The sequence below is a fragment of the Notamacropus eugenii genome, chromosome 1 (assembly GCF_028372415.1).
Source record: "Notamacropus eugenii isolate mMacEug1 chromosome 1, mMacEug1.pri_v2, whole genome shotgun sequence".
NCBI classification, from domain to species: Eukaryota; Metazoa; Chordata; class Mammalia; order Diprotodontia; family Macropodidae; genus Notamacropus; species Notamacropus eugenii.
The window spans coordinates 103,610,017-103,629,344 of NC_092872.1; the positions used below are offsets into that span (position 1 = coordinate 103,610,017).

At 37.6% G+C, this 19,328-nt stretch overlaps 1 protein-coding gene across 2 annotated transcripts in view; it reads left to right on the top strand.

The window, feature by feature from the left end:
- Positions 1 to 19,328, top strand: part of MAMDC2 (MAM domain containing 2) — a 213,316-nt gene that overhangs the window by 105,621 nt on the left and 88,367 nt on the right. For both annotated transcript variants that reach the window (XR_011967488.1, XM_072611349.1), the window contains exon 6: positions 15,054 to 15,310. Coding sequence is in view for 1 of the 2 variants with exons in the window: in XM_072611349.1 (XP_072467450.1) it covers positions 15,054 to 15,310 (257 nt within the window). In the remaining variant the exon portion in view is untranslated. The remainder of the gene's footprint in view (positions 1 to 15,053; positions 15,311 to 19,328) is intronic.

Here is a 19,328-nt window from a genome sequence, read left to right on the forward strand (position 1 = left end):
AAGAGAAGATTATGACATGGGCAAAGGTATGGAGAAGAAAAGTACAAGATGTGTTCAGGAAGTAACAGTACAGTTTAGCATAAGAGAGGAGTAGGAAACAATATATCTTGTAGGAAATACATCTTGAAATCAAATCATCAAAAGTTTCAAGTACCTTGTTAAGGAGTTTGGACTGAGTGGATAATAGGAAACTATTAAAAATTTTCCAGCAGGGCAGTGAGACTATTAGACTGGTACTTTAGAAAAATTAATCAGACACCGGTGGAAAAGACTGGACAGGGGGTAGGCTGGACAAAAGGAACAGAGCTAGGGAAAACATTTCCTTAGATACATCTGTTTGTATACAGATCAGGAACTGAAATTAGAAACTGTCAAAAAAACATTTTCACTTCCTTGTTACAAATGTAATAAGTAATATAAATTGTAAAGCTTAGTTACTAGTGAAATGATACATGTCAGTGAAAGGGATTAGGGTTTTTATACACACTCTTCATATCCTGGCACAAAATATGTACACTCTATCCCAGGTCTGCATACATTCCTTCTTCTCCAGTGGCCACAGCTGGGAGCATGCTTATGCAGATGTTAGCTTAATGCTCCATGTGCAGTGAATGAAGTCCTGACATTACATGCAGAGTGGAGGAGTCTTTTTCTATTTCTTTTTTCTATTTTAAAAATAAAATTAGATTAACTTGAAGGAAAATATTCAAGACCTGGTAAAATTTTCAAGATTATGGATTAGGTGACTATAGATAAGAACTACTTGAGATCAAAAGAAAGTCAGTCTTTAGTCTTTGGGAGTTCAGCTAATTAATAAGGAAGTTCTACTGCATTTTCTTATGAAATTGGTTTATTATTTTGTTTAGTTTTGCTTTTTTCCTTGGTAGAGCAGACCAAATGATTTTTTTTTCTTATTTCTAGTATAAATAACTGACATTTATATAAGGGTAGCTATGTGGCATAGTAGCTAGAATGTGAGACTTGAAGTCAGGAAGCGCTGAATTTAAATCCTGACTCAGACACTGACTAGCTGTGTGACCCTGGGTAAGTCTCTCTCAAATTCACTTTCTTTATCTTTAAAATGGTGTTAATAATAGTACCTATCTCACTGGATTGGTGTGAGGATCAAATGAGATATAGATATATAGATGGAAAAGCACCTTGCTAACCTTAAAATATGTGTGTATGTATATATCTTGACCCTTGCAGAAAGAAATATACACACATCTGTATATTAAGGTCTATAAAATGCTTTATAGATATAGAGGGATGATATATAGATATAGCTGTATGTCTATAAAGTAGCCTTAATAGATATAACTAGATAGATAGATTGACTGAAAAGCACTTTGCTAATCTTAAAACATATAAATATATATGAGTGTATAGTCTGACCCTTGCAGAACTATATGTATGTATATATGTTTAAAGGTTTGCAAAATGTGTGATATAGATAGATAGATAATGTTTTAAGTTTGCAAAGTACTTTATAGATATAGACAGTTGTTTTAAGGTTTGTGAACTTTATAGATATAAACAGATATATGAATATAGCTATATATCTAAAATATCTTTATAGAGATAGATATTAAGCATTTTGTAAACCTTAAAATCCTATATAAAGATTAGCTATTGCACAGGATATCCCAAAAATCTTTGTGCAATTTTAAACTGTTAAAGACTTTTGGGGCACTCTGCATAAGGCTTTAAAGTCTGCAGTGTTTTGCAGACATTATGTCATTTAAGCCTCAGAAAACTCCCATGAGGTAAGTTCTGTTATTATTTCCATTTTGCAGATGAAGAAACTGAGGAGTGAGCAGGTGACATTACTTGCCTGTGGTTAACCAGCTAATAAGTTTCATGTCTAGCACACTATCAGACTATTAAGGGTAAAGAAAATCTTACATGACTTTTGAATTTCAAAAGTCCAGGTGTTGGGGAATAAGGGAATTTGCCAAGGTTGCATTAGGGAAAGCCAAGCAATAGAAATAAGCCTTCTCAACTCTTGATATAAAAATCTACCCATGACTAGTTCAATGAATAAAGAGTTATTTAGGCTGTATGCTGCCAGAAATGTCTGTTGCAAAGGGCTAGAGTGTGGATTCCATGAGATAAGCAATTTCTTTGGCTATTCGTTTGACTGTGGTTTTAGCTAAGACCAGGATATGACACATTCTTTGAAAGGTACCACACCAGCACTCTTCCCTTCCCTATCTTAAAGGCATTCATGAACACTGAAATCACTGTGGTTATTTTGGAATTCTGCTGATGCCCTTTAAGTCAATGCAGTATAATAGGAATAACCCTGCCCTAAGCCAGGACACCTGGTTTTCAGATCTTGGCTGGAACTCTGGCAAGCCATATTAATTACCTTGGGCTAGTCAGTCTCTTAATCACTGTGGACCTTAACTTCCTCATCTGTAAAATGAGAAGGATAGATTATATGTTCCTTTCCAGATCTGAAATGTTCTGCTTCTCTGTTTACACAGTATTATGCACTTTTAAAATCTATGCATCCTGACTTTCCATATATATTACATACATCTTTATACACAATATATACACTTTATATATAATATGCATCTACATGCATACATGTACACATATTTGTTTGTATGTATGTATATTATGTATATCCTGGCATAGAAATGATAACTAAACCCATGGGAGCTGATGAGGTCAACAAAAAAGTGAGTTCATCCTTTGTTGCTGAAGAAGAAGACCATGCCATCAGAGAAATAATGATATGACTTGCACTTGACTTTGTTTTGAGTGAGGGAGTGCTGTGCAGGTCACCAGCCTCACTTCTCCTCCAGAGCCATCTGGATCCAGTGACCAGATATTCATCAGGAGGACTGGAGATGACCCAGGATGAGGCAACTGGGGTTAAGTGACTCGTTCAAGGTCACACAGCTAATGAGTGTCCAGTGTCTGAGGTGAGATTTGAACTCAGGTCCTCCTGAGTCTTGCACTGGTGCTCTATCCATTGCACCACCTAGCTGCCCCCAACAAGAAAGCAGATACAGGGAAAAGCACAGAGCCTAGAGATAGAGCAGAGGTGGTTAGACAAGGCAGGAGGATACATAGAAGATTTTAGTGCATAGTACTAAACACAGAATCAGAGCATTTTAAGTCTGGAAGGGAGCATGCTATCTAACCTCTTCATTTTACAGATAAAGAAGTTAAGGCCCAAAGAGATTTATATATCTATTTTTGTTTGTTGTTCAGTCATTTCAGTTGTGACTGGCTCTTCATGATTCCATTTGGGAGATACTGAAGTGATTTGCCATTTCCTTCTCCAGTTCATTTTACAGATGAGGAAACTGAGGCAAACAGGGTTAGGTGACTTCCCCAGGATCACACAGCTAATGAGTTCTGAGGCCAGATTTGAACTCAGGAAGATACAAGTCTTCCTATTTCCAATCCCAGTTCTCTATCCACTGCACCACCTACTGTCCCTATATATCTGTATGATGCCTATATAATGTATATCTTATAATACATATAAATGAGACATAGCATAGATGATGATTAATGTATAGGTTATATATTGCTATACTAAGTAATTCATATATTTTATATTAATGTAGCAAATTAATATATTTTAGTAGTATTAACACTCATGTGAATTATGTATTGTTAGTATGTTATCTCTCACATATTTAAGTATGTATATGACTTTAGGCCCAAAGAGATTAAAGGACTGACTGACCCAAGGCCATATTGCTAGCAAGTGTTTGAGCCAGGACCTGAAATTAGGTGTCCTAGCTTAGAGCAAGGTTCTTTTTATTATACCACAATGACGTACAGGGTGTTATATCTGTGAATATATACACATTTCCCTTATATACATTCATGTACATGTGTATACAGATACATAGATTTGTACATGTACTGTATTCTGCTATACTGTATTGCACATGTACATTATATATATGTATACCGTATTGCAGGTGTACATTGTATACATGTATAAAACATACATATTGGTATTAGTTTGAAGCTCAGACTGGGGCTGGACACACACAAACATACATATCATATTGTATATACATATATAGTTATCAATACATTTTATATATGCGTAAGTACATTGTATGTGTATGCATTTATATATGTACATACATACATGTCCAGCCCTAGGCCACTAATCAGCTGAGCTCCACTCACCATCACCAACTCCCTACTGGTCATTTCAAATTGTGTATCTTAGAGACATTTTCAACTTAACGTATCCAAAAGAGAATTAATTATCTTTTCCCTAAAGCCTCCCTTCTTCCTCCAGATGTCCCCATTTCTGACAAAGCCACCATGCTTTCAGTCTCCCCAGTTCATAATCTTGGCAATACCCATAATCCCTCACTGTCACTCCATATGTCCAGTCAGTTGCCAAATCTTGCTGTTTCAACCTCCTTGACATCTTTTACATCTAACCCCTTCTTTCTATTCATACAGCTGCCATCTTAGTTCAGCCCTCATCACTTTTCATCTATATTATTGGAATGGCTTCCTCCTGGGTCTGCCTGCCTCAAGTTTCTCTAGTCTGTCATATGTAATATGCATCTACATGCATATGTATATACATATTTGTATGTATACATATGTGCATACACGCATATACATACATACATCTACATGCTAATACATATATCCTAGCATAGAAATGATACTGAAGTGATTTTCTTTAAGCACAGAACTGACCATGATGCTCTCCTACTCCATTATCTCCAGTCCTCTAGGACCAAACAATATTCCTTCTGTTAAGCTTTTAAAACCCTTTGAAATCTAATGCTAGCCTATCTTCCCATCCTCATTGGACATTATAAGTCCTCCCACACACTTAAGTCTAGTCTAATTGACCCTCTCTGGGTTTCTTACACAGAACATTCCCTCTCCTTTGTGCCTTTGCCTTGGTCATTCATTGTATTTGTTTCCCCAGCACCTAACATATTGTCTATAAGTAACTATGTATGGTAAGTATGGCATTCTAGTGTCTATAGGAAGAGCTCAATAAATGATGGATTGCTAGTCACATTTATTTCCCCAGTGTTTCTATTAGGCATGAATTTAAGGGCTATTTTGGAGCTATTGTGGATACTCATATCCTTATTGCCTTTGGTGCTGGGAAAAGAGAAAGATAATGAGGATGTCATCTAACAATTAGCATTTATAATACCCTTTACATTAGCAAAACACTATAAATGTGTATATGTGTATGTGTGCATACATATATACATGCATATATTATATACATACACACATGTGTATATATGTATTGTGTACATATATGCATATATATATTCTAATGACCTCACAACAATTCTGTGAAGTAAGTGCTATAATTTCCCCATTTTCAAAATGTGGAAACTGAGGCAGAGAGGTTAAGTGCCTTCCCCAGGTCGCACAACAAGGAAGTGTCTGAAGTAAAATTGGAACTCCGGTTTTCCTGAGTCTAACTCCAGCATTTTTTCCCCTCACTGTACCAAAATAAGGAGGGCAAACAATGAAAGAAAAGATACAGATACACCATATGTATTCCTGTAGCGAAAGGGCAAGTGATTCTGAATGGTGCCTAAGGAAATGGTGGTTGGTACATTATCAATCTTGCCAAATCAGTCAGCAAGCATTTATTAAGTGCTTAGAATGTACCAGGCCCTGCGCTAGGCACTGGGGATGCAAATACAAAAAGACATGAAACAATTCCTACTTTCAAGGAGCTTATAAGTGCTTTCTATTTTCTTTTGTCCTTTCTCTCTATCCTCTTTTCTCCATTTTTTAATCCTTCCAATCCCTTGAGCCATCCTAGAAACAGCTAGTATTTTGCTGACTCCCAGGATAGAGAGGAATACCAGTGTTTACACCTGGCTGTCTACACAATAGCTCTCTCAGTACAATTAGGGTCTGTGATTTGAAGCATTCAGATTTGTCTCTGCTGTTCAATGCCATTTGTTAGCAATTTACTGTGTGCAAAGCACTAAGCTAGCCTCTTGGGGAGCTAGACAGTTTAAAAGTTTTAAAAAAGTTTTAAAGTTTAAAAAGACATGTCCTTACGGAGCTCACTATACAGTAAAGGGATAAAAGTAATAAGGCTATCTATAAAGGTACTGGGGGTATACATAATACCTTTAAAACAAGACAACTTCTTTAATCTAAATGGGAAATACATATTTTTCCTGTCCTTATCATAGTTGGATTCAGAATTATGAAGCCTAGTACTAGGCAATGCTTCCCCATTTTACAAAGGAGCAAGCTGAGACTCAGACAGGTTAAATGATTGCTCCAAGGTCACACAGCCAGCTTATGTTACAACCGGGGCTTGAAACCACTTGTCCTAGTTCAACCAGAGGTCTTTCCACTGTACCTCATTGACATAAATGGAGTGAACAAAACCCCAAAATAACTGTAATAATTTCAGTGTTGATGAATGTCTTTAAGATGTAAAAGGGAAGAGGGTTAGCATGGTGTTTTTCAAAGTATGGATCAAATCCTGGCTTATGCTTAATCATGGTCAATAGCATGTAAGGACCTCTAGGCTAGGGATGGCTTTATTTTTGTCTTTGTGTCTCCAGGGACTCGTACACAGCAGGCATTTAATCAGTATTCTTGAATTAAATTGAACAAAGCAAAAAATACTGTTAGCTATAATACCAAATATTGTATATGTATTATGTATATATATGTGTGTATGCACATATGTATACATACAAATATGTATATACATATGCATGGAGATGCATATTACATATGACAGACTAGAGAAGCTTGAGGCAGGCAGACCCAGGAGGAAGCCATTGCAACAATATGGGTGAAAAGTGATGAGGGCCTGAACTAAGATGGCAACTGTATGAGTAGAAATAAGGGGTTAGATGTAAAGGATGTCAAGGAGGTTGAAACAACAAGATTTGGCAACTGACTCAACATATGGGTGACAGATAGGGAGGGATTATGGGTAATCCAAGATTATGAACTGGGGAGACTGAAAGCATGGTGGCTTTGTCAGAAATGGGGACATCTGGAGGAAGAAGGGAGGCTTTAGGGAAGAGACAATGAGCTCATTTAAATGTTGAAAGCAAAATACTACGTGAGGTTCAGGGCAAGGGGTCCAGGAAAAGGTGACATTTGGATTGAAATTTAAAGTTAGATAAGAATTCAGCCTTCTGTCCAGAATGATGACATCATGGTCCCAATTATGAAAGTTCTAAAGAGGAATGCTAAAGCCACCTGCAATTATTGTCTTGTAATGATAGCTTTAAGACCGCATTGAATTTCAATTCGGTGAAGGTTAACCCTATATAAAGAAAAAACATGATAACTAGAAGCCGCATGCTTAGTGGAGAGAGTACTGGAGTTGGCAAAAGTCCTGAGTTCAAACCTCACCTTAGGCACTTAGTAGCTGGGTTACCAGGGACAAATGCCTTAACCTCTCTAAGCTTTGGTTTCCTCATCTGTGAAACAGAGATAATAATACCTATAGGGACTATGTCTCAAGATGACTGTAAGGTTAAAATAAGACAATATATGTAAAGAACTTGCCAGATTTTAAGGTATTATATGCTGGGGGTTTTTTTAAAATTATTTTTAATATAAAAAAATTAATTTTAATTTTAAATTTTTATCTATTATTTAAATTTTTTTAATTTGAAAAGGAGTGCCTATGGATGGGAACACAGTTGCAAACCAAACTGAGGTCACACTCTAAAAATAGAGTAGCTGCTCTTCTCATTTACTTTTGACCTTGCATTAGGCTTATTGATTTTTTTCATGCAATCAATCAACTTTGATTGTAAAGTACAGGTTAAATCACTCAGATATCTATTGCAGCAAGAATGTGCCGTTTATATCTTCTCTCATTATCATTCTTTCTCTAGAAGCCCTTACTCTGCTGTTCTGGGCTTACAGAGAAAAATCAAACTGACAGTATGGGCCTCATTGAACTACATTTTATAGGAAAAGAGACTTTAAACAAATATTTTTAAAAATATGCTTAAAAATAAATAAATAAATTTAAAATATGATTAAAATTATTTCAGGAAAATACAAGGGTCCAGATCTTGAGAAGGCTGACGCAGTCTCTTTATGGGCTCCACTGTATCACATTTTGCATAATGTAGGCCTAATTGAACTGTATTTTATAAGAAAAGAGATTTTGAACAAATAATTTTAAAAATATGATTTAAAAATTATTCTAAAATATGTAAAAAGAAAGAAAAAATCTTGAGGTATATTCCTAAATATTTGTTATGCATAGGTTAATAGATCAGAAACATAGGAACAGAATATCCCCATTATGTAGAATTGGATAATATTTGTATTCTATTTTCCTGAGCTCTGACTCATCAAATATGTTCTTTATATGTATATATATTCTAGGAAGTGAAACTGAATTATTCTCCTACTCAAAGCATTTATTACCAATTTGTACTTTCCTTAGCAAAAGGGATAGAATTGTTTATAAAACAATATGAGCAATGAATTACTTGAAAGGAAAAATAATTCACTGTTGTATTTGGTTCTGTTTTGGAAAAGCAGGTAGAGATTGGACACATCTCAGAACATGACAATTAGAAAACATAAAACAGAATAAAGGCTTAACGTTTCTCCCTTAACTCATTGTTATGTCCAGCATCCTTGTTATGTCCAGGTCTAGCATTCTATCCACAGAAAATGTGACATACTGAGAAACAGCATGATATAGCACATAACAAATCATACTGCAAGTCAGGAAGATCTAAGTTCAAGTGTTAACCTCTGATACAGATTGGCTGTGTGACTGCACAAACTGAGGAATACCTGAGTTCAAATCGAGCCTCAGCTACTTAGTAGCTGATGTTAACCTGAGCAAGTCACTTAACCACCGTTTGCCTCAGTTTCCCCATCTATAAAATGGGGATAATAATAGCACCTACCTCCCAAGGTTGTTGTGAGGATCAAATGAGATAATAATTGCACTAGGCTTAGCACAGTACCTGGCACATAGCAGGCATAACATAAATTTTAGCTATTATTTTGGTTTGGTTTGGCTTAGGTTTAGGATTTTTTGGACTGGAACTATTGTTCTAATTGTTTGGGAATTCCCAGTAAGGAAAACCCATTTACTAATATTGACACCTACTGTTCAACTTTTATTCTTAAAAAGCTGCCTGAGTATTCAGAGGTTAAATCACTTGTCTATGGTCTTACAGCCACTATCTGTGTTAGACAGAACTTGAACCTGGGGCTTCCTGAGTCTCAGGCTGACTCTCCAGGATACTGCTTCTCTTAACATGTGAGTTTCATACTTGCTTATCCTGTGCTCCTCCCCCAATCATACTCTTTTGCTGTTTAGTTGTTTTTAGTTGTTTCCGACTCTACATGACCCTTTTGGGAGATTTTCTTGGCAAAGATATTGGAGTAGTTTGTTATTTCCTTCTCCAGTTCATTTTACCAATGAGGAAACTGAGGCAAACAGGATCTTGCCCAGGGTCACACAGCTAGTAAGTTTCTGAGGCCAGATTTAAACACAAGTCTTCCTTACTCCTGTACCACCTAGCTGCCCATAATCATAATTCTACCACTCTACATTTTAATACTATCCCTTAATTCCTGTGTTAAATGACTTTTTTACTATAATCTCATACAAGCCCCCTAACTGCAACAAAATCTAAATTTTAAAAAAAGACAAGGGACCTTCTCTGGAGATGCAGAGTCCTTCCTATATTCATAATGTTCCAATTGTCATAAATTCCTTGAAACGAAGCTCTCCTCTTCCCAGGAGAGATCTTTTCATTCCATCATAGCTACAAACACCTCGGCTTGAGCAGAAACAGTATAAATTCACAGCTCTGCCAGAGCCTCTTCTTATGTAGCCAAACCAAGGATAACCAGTAGGGATTGTTGGTTAGCCAGACTGTTTGAAAATAAAAGTTCAGGAACTGCCCTAAAAATCTCTTTTCGTAATACAAAAACAAACAAACAAAAAAGCCATCTGCCAGGGCCTTCTAATTCAAAATGAAGTCCAGACAATTAACAGGGTGACTACACAAGAGTCCTCCCTGGAAGTAAGTATATACACACCATGAATACAGGCATTAACCCTGAAACAACCCATGTTTTGGCAGAAATCATGACCATTTAGCTTGGTTTTTTATCGAGTTGAAAAATTGTTTACTGCCATAAACCTTAGCCTCTTTTAGGGTTCTGATAGGGAGCAGTCATCTAACAGATGTGATGTGAACACGACAGACTTAATGAGTCCACCCTAGAAGTTCTTACTTTGTGACCTCATGGGAAACTCATTGCCCTTTTTCTCCTCTTAGAAAAAATCCAGATGCCTTGCTTTCAGTTTGGAGATCTCTAAGATCAGTCACTCTGACCAATGGGCTTGAAGAATCCCCTAGAGGCCTGATTGGCTGTGGAACTCTGCCCAATTCCATTCACATGTATGTAAAACAAGAAATATTGGAAAAGTCAGCTGGACTAAGGGATTCTCTAATCAGAATGCATCCTGAGGTAGCCTTCTCTGAAGGAAGGGTGGCTGACTTCCCTAAAGCCAGCCAGGCATATTTTCATGATGCCAGACCACTCATCAGGATTTTCCACTGGAACTAACAGACATGGTGTCTGCCACCCTGCCCCCTGGGATTGCTTTCAGTTCAGCATGTACCTGGCAACTTCCAGACCTCAGGCTTGTACATCACTCCTAAGGCCTGGAATTTCCTGGCCTATACCTGAAAGGTGATTTCTGAATCAACTCATCTCTCTTTCCTGCTGAGTGATTTATGTTATTCTACCACTCACTACCTTTTCCTTCTCGGCAAGAAACTTGCAACAACTGACAATTTGCCAGTAAGATGTAGCTAAGGTTGGCAATAGATGAATGATCAGAGAAGAAAGGAGTAATAGAATTCGGTCTAGTCTGGTGGTTAAATATGAGCCTTGGTGTCAGCAGTTCTGGTCTCATTCCCAGCAGCTCCACTGACTCACTTTGGGCAAGTCACATTACGTTTGCTTGATTTTGTGTGTGTGTGCATAATTGGATCATGGCTGACTTGGTCCTAAGAACCTTGTGCATGGACTGTTAATGAGGCTCTAAAACTGCAAATTCAGTGATTAAAATATTGTCCATACAGCAGTAAGCAATCATCCTGTGAAGAGGGCTATCATATTTCTGTCAGCTAGATAGAAACTGTATTTATAATTCACTCATTCAAAAACATTTGTTGAGTGTCTGCTCTGAATGAAGCACCACATAGTAGGGATTCAAAGATAAGATCTGGTTTTCTGCCCTCAAGTAGCTTACTCTCTCATAGGCATGTCAGGACATAATTAAAATACATGGTATAGTGCAGCAAGCATGTTAACAGAAGTAGAAAGGACCATGGGAGTTCAAAGGAGGTAGAAACCACTTCTCGTTGGGAAGATGAGAGTAAGATTTCAAGAGAGCAGGTGGTATTTGAACTGGGCCTCAGAAGATAAATAGGTAAGTTTGCAACAGCTAAAGACTGAGGAGGCGGTTAGGGTTCTCTGGGTGAAGAAAATGATGTGAGCAAAAGTATGTCTGGAAAAGCAAAGAACAGAAAAGAGTATGATTGGGCCATAGCTTTGGTCCATACCTGTAATTGTGTCAGACTGGCGGCTGTCAGGCTCCTAGTTTGAAAACTCCCTCTCCTGCTGTAGAGCAGCAAACTTTCAGAATCTTAAAGTCTCGGAGAGTAGCCTGGGGCACAGAGTCAGGTTAAGTGACTTGTTCATGGTCCTACATCCAATGTGTCAGAACTTGAATATCTCCATGTTACTGACTGCAAAGCTAGCCCTCCATCTACTACCCCATCCTTCCTTTTATAACGTAGGACACACTTGGAGACTCCTCTGACTTCTGGTTGTACCCCAGGAAGCTCATTATTGGGATAACCTCAGTATCCTGTAAGATACTCTTCCTCTCTGATTGGAGGGTGAAGCAGTGAAATCCAAACTTGCGTTGAAGGAGAGAGCTCAGCTCGGACGTCTCCTGCTTTCTTACCTGACTGCACTTAGCCTACTTGGTTGTTGTGGCTCTTGTGTTTATTTGTCATTCTCAAAGAGGACGATGACATCAGGGAAATGATGACATCACTTGCAGTTGACTTGGATTTGAGGGAGGGAGGGCTGTGCAAGGTCACTTAACCTATGGTCAACTCTTCCATCATTCTCCTAAGTCTAGGCCTTTCTCCTTCCCCTTACCCCCACCCCCACTTTTGTGTCTTCCTCCATTAGATTGCAAGCTCCTTGAGGCAGAGACTGTCTTTCTTTTTTTTATATTTGTATCCCCAGCTGCACAGTAACTGAAACATGCTTAATAAATATTTATTGATTGACCGACATATGAAGAGAATTGGCTAGGTTAAGTCAGAGCCAGATTGTGACGGGCTAGGAATGCCAAGGGGAGGAACCTTGATTTTATTCTAGAGCTTATTGAGAGCTATTGAATGTCTCTGAGCAGGACACCATGAATAGGGAAAGTTATTGTAATAGTGATGTATAGGAGCAGCTAAAGGGGATAAATGGGGGCAATTGGAAACAAAGTGAGGTACCCCAATTGGGTAACAGTTAAGCAAATTGTGGTACACTGATGAAATGGAATATTACTTTGCTAAAAGAAATAATAACAATGAAAAATGCAAAGAATCAAGGAAGACTTCTATGAACTGATTCTGAGTGAAGAAAGCAAAACCAGGAAAATAATATTTGTAATAACTGTAATAACTGGAAAGGACAACAACTTTAAAACTCTGAATTCCCTAAAACTGTCCCCAAAAAGAGATGAGAAAATGTACCTCATTTCCTTTTTTTTTTTTGCAGAAGAGGAAGGTTGTGACATTATACATACTGTTAAAATTAGTTGATATATTCTTTAGTTTTAATGAACTGCTTTCCTCCCTCCTATTTTATTCTTTGTTATAGAAGATAACCTTTTGGGCAGGGAGGGAAGGAAGGATAAATTTGGAAATAAGGGTGATATTAAAACAAAAACTTTTGTTCAGTTTTTTTTAATTATGTCTGACTCTTCCTGACTTTATTTGAGGTTTTCATGGCAATGCTAGTGTAGTTGCTTACCATTTCCTTCTCCAGCTCATTTTACAGGTGAGGAAATTGAGGCAAACAGAGTTAAGTGATTTGCCCTCCAGGCCTGGTGCTGTATCCGCTGCACTACCTAGGTACCCCAAAACGAAAGATACTGATTTTAAAACAATGTGTTAGCAATGGGTGAAGAACTGGAGGGATGCAGCTAGGAGCCACACACTGCAGACAAATGTCAAGGACTCCACTTCCACTTACTCAGTGGAAGGAGTAGATATTGAACCCCTTTGTGTTGCCTTCAATGATGGTGTATCCCAGTTACACCAGACCATTTTTCAAGAATCACAGTATGAAAAAGGATGTTATTATAATGATGTGGGCCCCTGAAAATACATTCTCAGGCAATCAGATTACATATTCCTGGGGTGACATGGTCAGTTAACTCTCTGTCAATCAGTTACCATTTATTGGGTACACAGTTTATGTGCAACAATTATACTGGGCTATATGTGGAATTTCTAAGATTTTTTTTTACCAATGCTACCAAATTTGCTTTAACTTTCCTGGGATTTTCAAGATATTTCCAATTCCTAGAGAGTTATTTATCTTCTCCAAGAACGTTAGCAACACCAAAAGGGGAAAAAATTATTAAGACCCCCTATATTTCCACCCAGTCTTCATTTTCCCAAACAAGTTTCTTGGAAATGGAATCTATATAGTTGACAAGACAAACGGCAAAGGAAAAAAAGGTGAGTTGTCTGCCCTCAGAATATTTACAGTCTTTTCCTGATACCCTAGAAGGAACATGGCTTAGAAACACCAACATACATCTCAGTGAAACAGAGGATACAAGGAAACTAGTTTGATTTACCAGTGGTCTGGCTATTACCACAGTATGTCACAGATTGTGATTTCATCTGTGTAGGTATTCCCTTCAAAAATCCACATCACAATCCCTCTATGCCTTTAGTAGATAGTCTTCTTGAATTGCCAAGCAAAAAAAACAAAAAAACCAAAAAGAGCCACTGCCTAGCAACCAGTCCTCTTGTAACTTATCTAAACTGAACAAGAAAGATGCAACCCATTTCTAGAACCATACCACATTTGATCTTAGCCCAGATAAGTCAAGTAATAACAACTAATTGGTTTGGACTCCAATGTTTGCAAAGCACTGCATGTACATATGTGTGAGTATATCTATATATACATTGTGTATGTATGGGTACATATACATACTATATATATGCATACATGTCCATACACATATGTGTATATATGTATATATGTTAGATTTGAATCTCTCCCTTCCAAACTCTAGGTCTAACACCTTGGGTCTAACACCTTATTTCCATCATGTGGCCTTCACACTGGTAGGACCTGCCAGAACTCAGGGTTCACTGACATCATCTTCAAGAATCCCATGCCACTTCCATGCTTTACCAAAACATCCAGATAGTATATTAGTGGAAATTGGTTATCATATTTCTTATTTTCTTAAAGGAAGATAGTAAATGTAGCTGTCACTTTTCTTATTCCTTTCTGTAAAATGGATGTGAAGACATTATTAAAACTGTGATCCAGAACATTTAAAAGCAGTCACTAAAAGTCATTCTCTTGAAACTGTACTCATTCATTTCTAGGAAATGGCAGTGCCAGTTGATGGCAGTGCTTAGGGAAAAAAATTCTGAGCATTGCTATTAGGTGCTCAGAAAGTTCACTATAGAATTGGCAAGTGGATTAGCATATGTAATGGCTGAATGAAATAAGTACTGTATGATATGTGCAAATTTTCAAGCTTTTGCTGTACTCCTATAAACATCTTGGCTTTCTTATATATCCTGTTAATTTGATTTACATGAGAACCCAAGGTTCTTCTAATCAGAAATCACATGAGACCACAGTGTTTAAATTAAAAGCTGCATGAGGGTTCCTCTAAGATTATTTAGTTTATGGACCATCATCTATGTATTTTTAAAACTCTTCTCTTTATGCTTCCTCCCCTCCACCTTTTTTTTAAGGCCACTATATGTATGTGGACTCTGTTTACATCAAACACTTCCAAGAGGTTGCCCAGCTCATCTCCCCAAGGACAACAACTCCCATGTCTGGCTGCCTGTCTTTTTATTACCAGCTCCAGCAAGGAAACGACAATGTTTTCACCCTTTACACCCGGGATACCAGTGGACTTTATGAAGAGATATGGAAAATTGACAGTTCTATGAGTGAAACATGGAACCTCGCTGAGGTTGACTTCAGTGCTCCATACCCAATGGAGGTAGGATTAGTTTTTCCTGTGGCTACAGCATGGCCTCTCCAAAGCCTTTCAAATGAAATCTGCCAAAATTAAATGCAAATAAGTACAACTTTATACTTCTATTTATCATTCATTTCCTTATAGCAAGATGCATCTTTTGTAAGACCAAGGAATAAAATGTCAAACAGATTTATGGAATGATTCTGTTATGTAGACCTTGAAATAAGTATAGTGAATAATAGGGTAGACTCACTTAGTGCTTTTTAAGTGAAACATTCAATTAATCAATCAACAAGTATTTATTTATTTATTAAGCACCTCCTATATGCCAGGCACTGTGCTAGGTGTTAGGGATACAAGTACAAGGAATCAAACAATTCCTACTCAGAAATACACACACACACACACACACACGCACACGCACACACACACGTGCATGTGGATGTATATATAATATATATGTGTGAATAGATACATGCATACAAAGTAGTTAAATACAAGGTAATTTGGGAGAGCAGACTCCAGCAGTTGGGGGACCACATATAGAAGATGATAATTGAGCTGCATCTTAAAGGAAGAGAGATACTCTTTTTCTCATTGTTATTCTCAAGATTTCCCTTGGGAGAAAGACATTATTTATTTATTGTTAGCAATAGCTTCCTAATTGGTGTCCATGTCTGAGTCTCTCTAATCCATTCTCCAAACACCTGCCAAATCATTCAACCTATTATATTCCTAAAGCAAAAATCTGACTGGGTCATTATCCTGCAAACCATTAATGAGGGCTTTACACTAGCTTTAGAAGTGTATTGCTCCCAGAGAGTAACATCCCTCTTAACCTATAGAGATGCCTGTGGATGAATGTTCAGGTGAGAGTGAGGAGGGTTTTTGTTGCTCTTCAGAAGTTTTATTGGTATCTGACTCTTCTTGACCCCATTTGGGGTTTTCTTGGCAAAGATACTGGAGTGGTTGGCCACTTCCTTCTCCAGCTTATTTTACAGATGAGGAAACTGAGGCAAACAGGGTTAAGTGACTTATGCAGTTCACCCAGCTAATAAGTTTCTGAGGCCAGATTTGAACTAAGGAAGATGAGTCTTCTTGGCTCCATTTCTGGTGCTCTACCCACTGTGCCACCTAGCTACCATGGAGGCAGGAGGAAGCTGTAACACTTGCCTCTTTCTGAAGTTTCTGTTTTGGGAAATCTCATAACAACCAAGATCTTTAGTCAGTGTTTGCGATGTTTTTATTGTCGATAGTAAAATTTGTTAATACACTATAATTTGTTGATATACTAGTCATCATTATTCATTCATATCCCTCCATTTTCACTTTTCTACTAGCTGAAGCATGAGCATAGGGCTAGAGAGATATTTTGCTGTAAGTACTTTTGGACAGGGTCACTGGCTTGTCCAGTGTATATACCTAAAGAATGATATCTTTGGTTCCTGATGCAATTCTTCCGTAACACACCCCACCTCGAGTAATACCATATCTACTTCAGAGGATGTGTTATTTCCTAGCTGTTTGTCACATGAGACATTATTTTATTCTTGCAGCCCAATGGAAAAGTTCCTATGAGCTCAGAGCCTAAAGAGGGAAGAAAATTATGTGCCTTCTACAAAAGTCAAATGACTCACAGTCTTAATGATATGGGCCTATTCTGCAAACTCCCATCATCCTCACTTAAACTCCCGGATTAAAATGTGTTTTTAATGGAGCTCTTAAAAACATTTTTCAATGCCAGCTTCAGTGCTGAAAAGTTTTAGTTCTAGACTTTAGTCTATTTGAATATAGCTCAATGTGTCTCACATGTGTATGATTACAAAGGAAAGAGTCTGAATCTTTTCTCTGGTATTATTCATATTTGCAAATATACTAGAAAAAGCCCCATATACTACAGAAATTAGTAACATTTATTTATGTGGCTTTCACCCAAATAATAAAAAACGTCAAGAATTTTTTCTCCCTCTCTCTAAATAAGATTGGCAACACTGAGTCTGCCATGACCTGAATACTCTACGGAAATAGAAATATGTGTGTGTACACACATATACTTAAAAAAAAAACAAACTCACCTGCAAGTAAATCTAACTTAGTGATTCATGGACTTTGTTAGCCACAGATTCCCCAGTTGTCTTATAAATTTAATTTTCCCCATTCTTCCATGGTCATATCTCTCAGGTCTCTTCAAAGTTTCCCCTCAATGTTCTGGAGCCCAGATGTGACTTTATTGTTTTTGTGTTACGTCACCACCTCTAGATAATCAAGTTCATGTACTGTCCATTGTATGTTTAAATGAGCATAGAATTTTACATGGGATAGGGACCTTAGAAACTATCTAGAGAGCAGGTACAGTGGATAGAACATTGGGCCTGGAGCCATGAGGACCTGAATTTAAATCCAGCCTCAGGTTCTTGCAATCTATGTGACCCTGCCTAAGTCACTTTACCTCTACCTCATCTTCCTCATCCATAAAATGGGAATATAATAACAACATCTACCTTGCAAAGTTGATCTGAGTATAAAATATTTGTGATGCACTTTGCCAGGCTTAGCACGCTATATAAATGCTAGCTAGTACTATTATTTTCTGGTCCAAACCTTCTTATTTGGCAGAAATGAGAAGTGATTTGCCCAAAATTGTGCAGTGAGTTACCATATGAGATAGTCCAAGAACCCGTATCTTCTGTCTAATGCTCTTTCTCCTAGACATGCTTCCTCACATTACTGGCAGACTTAAAATAGGGCATACTCTGAATTGAATGACTTTTCCAGCTCTGGTGAAGGATTCGTATTTATGTTTGCATGATTCTCCCCTAATGCCTTTGTGGTCAAAGGTACATTTGCAGGATTCCTTGGATTTAGGAATACAGGTCATAATAGATGCTTTACTATTACTTACAGTATTCATTCATTTAAAAAAGTATTTATTAAACACCAAATAGGACAGAAACAAAACCAGTGCCTCCCCTCAAGGAACTTAAAATGTATTGGTGTTCTTGCCAATTTACCATGCCTGGGCAAGTTGCAAGCTACTGAAATGAAAGATTTTGACTGTTATGGGTGAGGATTCTTTTTTTTTACCCTTTAAAAAGTTTTTGATGGACTATAAGCTCCTTTGATGACAGGGTCTGTTTCATTTTTGTCTTTGCATCCACAGTGGCTAGCTTAGTGCCCGCCATGTTGCACAAGCTTAAAAATTGCTTATTGGTTGATTCTTTTAAAAAAATACATTTCATGGTTATTTTTTGTCTTTACATCAAATTTTTTTCTAGAAGAGGGGAATCCTTTCCTCTTTGATATTGAAACAAAGATAGCAAATAATAGCAAAAAAAAGAATAAGAAAGAAAGAAAACCACCATTGATCACATCTAACAATGCCCTACCTGCCCTGCCTATAATCCTACCCTGCCAGGATTGTAGAGCTAGTGCTGAAAGGATGTAGAGGCCATCTAGTCCAGCCCTTTCATTTCAGATAAGGAAACTGAGGCACAGGGAAGTTAAAAGACTCACCTTAGGCCACGCAAGCAGTAAAGTAGTAGAGATGGAATATCAACCCTAAATCGCAGTGATCTCTGCACCGTACCACCCTGCCTGCTGAGGTAGAACTGTCATTGATTCCCATTCATCTGTCATTGATTTCTTCTCCTCAACTTGTTATAGAATTCCACATGCTAGGCAGAGAAAGAACCCACTAAAGTGAAATGGAGTTCCCTGTGGAGAGCAGAAGGCAGAGGCCAATTTGATCTCTCTCTGCACAAGAGCTATTATTATTCCTTTCACTTCTTAATGAAAAAAAAAAACCCTTCATTCTGCCACTCTTACAGCAAGTTACTTGCATGTCATAGCTGAGATCCAAGAGAAGAAAAGGGGATTCACTAGGAAATTGGAACCTGGTGGCTTATTTCTCTTAATCCCTAAAAGTAGCCATGGGTTATAAAGGACATTGCCAGATATTTTGTCCTACAGCACATGAATCAGTGAGGAGAAACTGAATTTGCATCATCCATTGGCCTTAACCAGGCCATCATAAATCTTG